The sequence below is a fragment of the Dioscorea cayenensis genome, chromosome 14 (assembly GCF_009730915.1).
Source record: "Dioscorea cayenensis subsp. rotundata cultivar TDr96_F1 chromosome 14, TDr96_F1_v2_PseudoChromosome.rev07_lg8_w22 25.fasta, whole genome shotgun sequence".
In the NCBI taxonomy this organism is placed as follows: Eukaryota; Viridiplantae; Streptophyta; class Magnoliopsida; order Dioscoreales; family Dioscoreaceae; genus Dioscorea; species Dioscorea cayenensis.
The window spans coordinates 11,591,513-11,600,662 of record NC_052484.1 but is presented as its reverse complement, the minus strand read 5'-3'; the positions used below and the strand labels follow the sequence as shown (position 1 = coordinate 11,600,662).

Sequence of the window (9,150 nt, the reverse complement as noted above, 5' to 3'; positions counted from 1 at the left end):
ACAATTACCTGAACATGTACACTAGTTCCGGCTGTGTTAGCATTAGGTGTCTGACATCCAATGCATTGATTCTACAATAATTACAATTACATGTTTAAAATATAGAAATGCAAATAGTAATATAGTAATAGAAACTTATAGAGAGTATTACCTAAAAAAAAAAAAAAACACACACACACACACACACACATACACACAAACACAAAAATTAAGGTAATAATAACTTTGTTTCTGGAAGTATCCAATATATCTGATTACTAGTTTACAAGTTTGAAGTACCTGCGATTGAGAAGATAATCCAACTATGGTAGGCGGGGGGATAGTTGCTCCTGGGATTTGTTGTTGCAAGAAAGTATAAAGAGCGTTGTAATTAGCACGTTCTCGCCCAAGTTCATCTTTTGGAACTTTTCATCCATCTGTTGGTGAAAATCTATGCACTCAGATGAATGATCACCACATGTTTTGTGACGATGACTACTTGAATGGCAGTAATATGTTGTAGGTGTAGGACCTAATCCAAGCCCTCTTACTCGGCTATGTCGCTCTTTTCCAATCACCTGAGTCAAAATTTCTATTTCAACCATTCCCTCATCCCCATCTATTGATTCATATTCAGCTAGTTTTTCATTTGCCTTTTCCTACATTTATGTAAAAGCTTTTAACAAATGTTATTTCTAAAGAAATCAATAGAAGAAAGAATAATGGAAAAAGACTTAGTACCACAATGTCTTCTGTCTCTTTATTCAAATATGATCCATCTTTTTTAGTATGGGTCACTTTGAAAAACTCAAAATGCCCTATTTTCTTTCCACTTCTAAGCTCCTAAATCAAGAAAATATAGATTAGTAATGTTTAACAACAAAGCGTACTCTTTGAAAAAAATCATACATGACCAAATATTGAAGACTTGAAAGAGTTAACAACTAGTTATCATTTCATTTTCTTTTCTTGCGAAACTTTTTGAACCAGAAGTGTGTGTGTACTTTTGTTGCTTTCTAGAGGAAACCCCAACTTGTTCTGATTCCTGCATAATAACATGAACATTAAATTACATATGTAAGATACCATGATTATTACATTTAAAATAAACAATATATTATTCCTACCTCCCCTTTCCTCGAGTACCAAAAGTCAACTAACTCTTCCCATTGCTAGCTAATGGTCCCTTCTGGATGCTTCTCTTTATTTGCTTGCAGCCCATCCTCTCTTTTGAAATATTTTTTCTTCAAATCATGTTTGTAGTCCCTCCATTTCTTTCCCAAAGACTTAAGCACATAGTCTTTTGGGATTTCAAGAACAAAGCGCATCTATTTGACAACCAAACATAATTTCAACCAAATATTATGACCATATATAATAAGATTGATTTGTAAATAAAGAGCATCTTATGCATAACACAAATTTAACTATATAAGAATACCTCGATGAAGTTTAATAGTTCGTCCTTCAATGTTTTTGGCACTTTATGCCAACTCTCATATTGGAGACCAATCTTCTGGCGAGAGTGAGCGATCATTCCTTAAGAATGAAGAGGACAATTGTGCATCAAGCCCAATTGGTTGTCCAAGATGATTTGCATTGACCAATACTTTATCTTGTGGAGGCAGTGCCCACAACTCCTCCAAAGTTGTTTGTCCTATTCCTTTATGGCATCCTGCATTGTCAACTAAAACAATTCATGTGCCCATTCGGCAAGACAAAATGGTTTAATCCATTACTCAAAAAAGTTGTTTTGGGAAATCAATTGCACAAAATACCTGTGTTTACATTAATCAAGCCACCGGTATTTTCATGTATGTTACCATGGACTTGGTTTTCATCATCTCCATTGTGGTTTGAATCGGTATCTAATGAGTGACTTGAGGTGCGAGGTTGAGCATCAGGCATTTGAGCAGATGACATCCCACCTTCATTAGATGTAGCAACAGATCAACTGGGATTTGTTTCAGATCGGATTACTTTCATAACTTTCAATTTTAATCTTGGCATTTTGATGTTGTCTACATGACATCATAATTGTAGGTATACATCAAGCAAGAATAAATACTAATCAGTAAATGTTGAAGTTAATCAATTGCTATGTGTATATATACACACCTCTTTCATGAAATTATCAATCATTTAATCTTATATACACTTCAATCACTAAATTAACCAATGTTAAACCATTCATTACACATAGCATAACCAAAACGTGTAGTGTGTTTTTTTAACAACCTACACAGCATATAAAACAAGTAGTCCATCTTAAACAAACCAACAAATAAAAGTCAAGATTTCAACACTAAGAGATAAAGTCACAAATGAAAGTTGGTAAAGAATTAGTAGTTATGTCAAAGCATAAAAACAAGATCAAATTGTACAGTAGGAGGATGAAGATTGGTTAATTAAAGAGATTAGCACAAACAATCATTTAGTCAAAAAGGATGGGTGTGGCTGATATGATTAATTTATGTAGGCAGCCCACCAAGTACTCATATATATTTATATATAAATTTATACTAACAACATTCTAAATTTATAATATGATGAAGAATACTTCTGTTGTGTTTTAATCTGCTGTTAGTATATAAATTTATACTAATAGCATTATAATTTAATTTATTTTATTTTTAAAACACATGTTGGTTTAATTTGCTGGCATCTAAAAAAACCAATTTTAAAACAAATCACTTGGAAATAAATATGACTGTCTATATATATATATATATATATAATTTTATATCTAATATTAGAGGCGGGTACCTAAGTAAACTTTTTGCTAATTTTGCTATACCTAAAACGATGATTTCCTACTACAGTCATAGGGTACAAATGGACTTTGGGAGTTTGATAAACATACTAATAATGTGGTGAATGGTCCTGGAAGACATACTGAACGTTGGCCAGCAGACAAAATTGGGTGTAATACCTTCTAACAAGCTCTCATGTCATGTCTCTAATATCTTTGTCTTGTAACATTGGATCTTATGAGGATGTTGTACATTTTCACTTGCATTGTTTTATAGACATACAAGGCACACTCAAGAATGGACCAAAGACAAGGTTCTAATCAAAATTCATTGTCTGGTCTGGGCCTTCATTTCATGTTTGTTGTAGAACATGCACACACCATTTCTTTGGTTTTTATTTTATATATTTTGAATCAAGTTGTTCACTAATTAGTCACTTTTGTGATCATCTTATAAATCAAAACAATTAGCATACATATATGAAGATGAACTTAATTAGTTGGTAATGGATTGAATTATATTTCTCATAATATCATGTGGCAACTAAAACTAAAAGAGTATTAATTATGATGTGATGGGATTAGTTAATCACATGGCATGCCTGCTAACCAAATTAAGGCTTTTATGGAATTTAGGGCCCAAGCAGCTGCTTGAGAATATGATGGAGACCTCCCAATGTCCTCCAATATGAAAAAAAAAAAGAAAAGAAAAAAAAAGTTAATCTTGCTCTGTGTTTGATTCAAAAGAACCCATAAAATTCACAGCCAATCTAAAAAGCATCTATCTTTTCCCATAACATACATTTAATCAAAAAGAAAACTCAATTAAGAGCTTGACAGATTATAGCCATCAAACATATAGAAACTATTCAAAATTGCAACCTTAAAAAAACAGATTACTAGAAAAACTAAGAGCACTTCACCAATCAACAAGAAACCAAACAAGATCCTTGTTCACACACTTCTCAAACCAAAGAACCAAAGAACAAAGAACAAAGAACCAAAATTATAGACAAAACTCAACAACAAAGAGCAAACACCACAAGAAAGAAAGGATTTATGCACTAAATTAAGAAGAGCACAAGCTAAAACCTTTTCTAGTCCTGGTGATCTTGTCAATGCAGTAGGCCTCTGAGAAGGAATCAAGCACAAGACTCCCAAACGGTCCAAGCACGATGCCAATAAACTTAGTTCTTAGAATACATAGAACAACAAAAAGAGGATCACAAAATAATACATTCAATAAGGAAAATATTGAATAAATATTATCAGGCTTTTGTTTATATATAAAAAATATAATATGTCCTAATAGAACCCCATGTCCTAATGGAACTCAAATCTCAATTTAATTTAAATTCTAATACATTTTAATCATAGATAAATTTAGAATTAAAATTTAATTGTCCTAATCTTAATCTTAATTGATTATTTGGTTGCCTTGGAGTAGAATACCAATCTCAAGATGAGCAAAAAAAATATGCAAATTATAAAATTGCCCCTGAGAACATATCTCAAGGCAAATAAAAGAATGGAAATTACAAAATTGCCCTGAGAATCTATCTTGAGGCATAAATGCAAATTATAAAATTGCCCTTGAGAGCACATATCTCGAGGCAATCACAAATCTTAGGATAATCCGAATACACATCTCCGGGCGATCCTAAAACCTATGAACAAATCTCGAAGCAACTTGAGAAATGTAGATCCCAAGGCGCACAAACACATCCTGAGGGGTTTAATTTTTTTTAAAAAATAATAATAAATAATTCATAATTTCAAATTTGAAATTAATTAAAAAATAATAATAAAATAAAACAAAACAATAAAAAATAATAATAATAGTAAAATTTAATTAATTAATTAAAAAAATTTAATTAATTAATTAAAATATATACATATATATATTTAAATTTAAAAAAAATGATCCTATCCTATTTCGGTTTGATCTGCTGTGATGTGGTATTAGGATATGAACGAGAGTGAGATGAGGATAAGAAAGGGCGGTCAAAGCTTTTAAAAGGAGGGAGAAAAAAGATTTGATCGTATGATTCTACGGGGGGTTTTGATTTTGAAGATAAGAACGGGTAAGTCTTTTTAAAAAGAGAGAACGGGGAGAGGAAAAAAAAAATAAGAGAATTAAAAAAAAGAGGAAAAAAGGTTATCTCTCTCGCTTATTCATATAATATATATATATATATATATATATATAAAAGGGAAGAAGCCGCTGTCGCCGCTCGTTGCCATTGTTCATCACCGCGGCATGCTTGGATGGCTGAGATAATGCTGCCAAGCATACCGCTGTCGCCGCTGCCGTCGTCACCATCTCTTCGGATGTTGCTGTCACGGCTTTGATTGCCAGCTGCTGTACCCGTCACCGGCATGGTTGAGTGGCTGAGATAATGCCGCCAAGCATGTTGCTGCTTCGAGAAGAATGAAAACTGGAAGATGATGCCAATCCGCGAAGGCTCCAGAATGACCTGGACAATGATAACCACCACCGATGCTACCGCCTGTTACTGCCCCATGGACTGCGACAAGATTAGTGACAAAACTGTGTTTAAAGGAGGGAAGGGTGATGGTGTCTCACAGGAGGTTGATCTGCATGTTTCTGGTCTCTCAGACCTTGGTGTTGAGATCACCAAGAACTTTGCACTACTTGTGTTACTCTCTCTCTCTCTCTCTCTCTCTCTCTCTCTCTCTCTCTCTCTCCTTTATTTTCCTTCCGAAAAGCCGCTAGGCTTGCCCTCCCCCAATTGGTGAAGCGGGATGGCTTTTGTGAAAGACCAGAAGACCGAGGCTTACTTCAAGCGTGTTGAAGTGAGGTTTAAGAGAAGAAGGGCTGGGAAGATTGATTATCAGGCTAGGATTTACCTCATAAATCAGGATAAAAGTAAATATAACACTCCCAAATATCAATTTGTTGTTCGATTTACAAATGAGGATATCATCGCACGAATAGTATCTGCAAGCATTGCATGTGATATGGTCATGGCAGCAGCATATGCCCATGAGCTAACTTGCTATGGTTTAGAAGTTGGTCTCACTAACTATGCTGCAGTATACTGCACTGGCCTTCTTGTGGCCCGCTGTGTGTTGAAGATGCTTGAAATATATCAAGGAAATGTTAAGGTCACCGGGGAGGACTTTTCAGTGGAGCCAGCTGAGAGTAGGAGGCCATTCCGCGCTCGCTTGGATATTGGTCTTCTTAGAACCACCACTGGAAATTGTGTTTTGGGTGCTCTCAAGGGAGCATTAGATGGTGGTCTTGATTTTCCTCACAGTGAGAAGCGCTTTGCTGGTTCCAAGAATGATGACAAGCAACTTGATGCAGAGGCTTATAGGAAGTATATTTTCAGTGGTCATGTTGCCTCCTACATGAGGAGTTTGATGGAGGATGAACCTGAGAAAGACCAGTCACACTTTAGCGCCTACCTAAAGAAAGAATTCGAGGCTGATGAGATAGAGTAGATGTACAAAAAGGTGCATGTCACGTCCCAGCCCCACAGCCGGGCCCGCGGACAGATCGACCGCATCCAATGGGACTGGGCCCCACTGGGTGCAAGGCCTCAGCTAAAAACCTGGTCAGAGTCAACCCTAACAAGCAAATATGAATAGAACATAAAAGCACAAATAGGGTACTGAAAACTGACATACTACAAGTACGGGCTTTAGCAGCCCTACAGAATACAAATACAATCCAACAGTTTGCAAATTACAAATACGATGGAATACAAGTCTTACACTCTCAAGGTGTAATAACAAGATATCGATAACTGCAGACAATACGACTCTCGACACCCCCTGGACCTAAACTTGATCTTCTCCTGCGAAAACAGAATACACAGAGTGCATGAGCCACAAGGGCCCAGTAGGATCGCAAAAAAACAACAAGTATAGCAGATATTGCAGAATAATAGCTCATGCTTCATACTGAATCACGTAAAAATATGCGTAATCATCGGAATAATCCAAAAACACGAAAAAAACACGTAGAAATACATCTCCATGGCTAATAACGAAATCAACAAAGACGAGGTCGGATCTTCGACTATGAAATCGGAGCGTAGCGTAACGTAATATCAACAGCTGTAGCCGGATCTTCGACCGCGATCGGGGGTAGCGCTACTACGTAAAAACATGTGCACATGGCTAGGACTTACTCCTCCTAGTCGGGCGAGCCGAAATGGAGATGTACTAAAAACCGCAGAAAAATACTGAATACGGACGGAGGAATTCATCGAATAAATAATGCAAATAAGAAAAATAAATAAATAAACATAAATACCACGCAAATAAATAAAAATTATCAAACAATGCAATAATTAAATAATAATTATTGCCGAAATACGGAATACTCAGGGTCGAGAGCCTACCCGGCTCCGAGCTACTGAGTTAGGGTTCACTCAAGTCCCATGAGCTAAGACTCGCTACAATAATCTAACCCAACAAAAATAACCTACACTCGGGAATAATTCTCGGGTCGGGCCTAACTTAACTATTGCCCAAGCTTTACATAATAGGAATTAAACAACAAACTTCTAATCACCAAGGGATAAATAATAACCATATTTCAAGCCATGATCGAACAACCATGAGTATAAAAAGTATTCACATATGAAAATAACAATAACATGAATGATTAAAGACAATACCATGCTTATATAACAAAAATGTTAATAAATAACAATTAACTTATAACATGGTCTGCACACTCACACTTTCAAGTTTATTAACATGAAAACGTATCTCTAAAAATAATTTAGAGCATGAATGTTAGTTTACTGTGTCCAAGTTTACATGATGCATATAAAAAAATATCATAACTAAACTAAAGAAATTCTTTTGGTTTCATATAAATTAATAGCAAGAAAAAATATACAGATAATGCATTCTAAAGAAATTCATTATCCACTAAACCAAACATGCTTACACAGTTGTATGTATAAACTAAGTCCGGATGTCATGTTGATATAAAAAAATAATAACATGATAAAAGCAATTAAAGTGTAGAAAAATTTTTAGAAAAATCAGATCTTAAAAATTATTAAGCTCTTAGCACACTTCTAAAAATCTCATGCTTACAGTGCTTTAGAACACAAATATAGGCTAACTAAAAAGGTTATAAGCTCAAACTTACAAAAAAACAAGAAAGATAAATAGAATCATAACATAACAAGGTTGCTAGGTTCACATCAAGCTCAATGTCACAAAGATACACACATAGAGCTAATAACTTAAATTACAAAGGCATGTTACACATAATAACCCATGATGATAAAAACACATTCCATCACAAGAAGGACAACTCGGACAAATTCTCGGACTCAACATTTTCAAAGAATTAAACAAAGATTTCACAACACAAGGATCAAGCTCAAAAATGGAAGAGTAAATAAGAACTAAGGTTGTAAGGCTTAGGCATGAATCCAGGATTTCTATAGGAGCAAGGCCTATTAAACAAACAACCACAAGGATTACCTACCTTTAATCTCTCCGAGGATCCGCCGGTGAAGAGAATCTCCCTCCAACTCCAAGCTTTAAGAGAAGAAAAAGCTGGAATTTCGGCCTCCTGAAGATGCCAATCAGCAAGCAAGCAAGCTGCTCCCCTTAAAACTAAACAAAACACCACAAGCCAATAATTCACTCATCAAGATCCGGTTTTTAAGGGCAAAGAGACAAACAATGGGGGCCCGCTCACCAACAGCTCAGCCAACCAGTCAAAGATGAAGAAAAAAGAAATTTTACAAACCTTACAGTGCATGCAGCCATTCGAGTGAAATCTATCAAGAGACCACCCAAGGAGCATAAGAGGTATAACCTGAAGAAACTGAGAAGTGGGAGAACGAGATGATCCACAAGAGTTCTCCAAATGTTTGCATGATTCTTTTGTGAGAGTCTGCACTGATAAAATGTAATATATTTGACAGTATCTTGGGGTTCTATGATGGACTTGTGCTCTTTGAACTACTTTATTAGGATTTGGTTGCTCTTAAAAAGAAATAGCTATTTAGCGTGTATGTGGAGTTTCCAAAATGAAAGGCATGCATATGTGCATGGCCCAAAAAAAAAACATAATATAATAATAAAAATGGATGATGAGAAGCATGCGTCAAGCCCACTATAAAAAAACCCGCATGCAAGTGAATGAGAAGCATGCATATTCACATGCATAAAAAATATATATATATACAATAATAATAAAAAAAAAGTGCCTACTGTGAGGAGCCCACTGTGAGGAGATATGCATGGGGATATATATATAAAAAAGATTATTATTATTATATGCATATATATATATATATATAAATGATGATGAAGCATGCATATATGCATGACAAAAAGTAAATAAATAAAAGAAGCATGCATAGTGGCAAAAGAAATAAAATATACATATATATATATTGAATGAGAAATGTGCA

The 9,150-nt window shown here is 35.0% G+C and overlaps 1 protein-coding gene across 1 annotated transcript; it reads left to right on the top strand.

Annotated features, from left to right (window-relative positions):
• Window positions 1-5,497: 5,497 nt before the first annotated feature.
• Window positions 5,498-6,199, top strand: LOC120276133 (60S ribosomal protein L5-like). The gene has a single exon (XM_039282862.1). The coding sequence runs from the start codon at window positions 5,498-5,500 to the stop codon at window positions 6,197-6,199; it is 702 nt and encodes a 233-aa protein (XP_039138796.1).
• The last annotated feature ends 2,951 nt before the right edge of the window (window positions 6,200-9,150 follow it).

What these genes read in the sequence shown, in the direction of transcription:
- LOC120276133 (XM_039282862.1), top strand. Translation starts at nt 5,498, where the DNA reads ATGGCTTTTGTGAAAGACCAGAAGACCGAGGCTTACTTCAAGCGTGTT.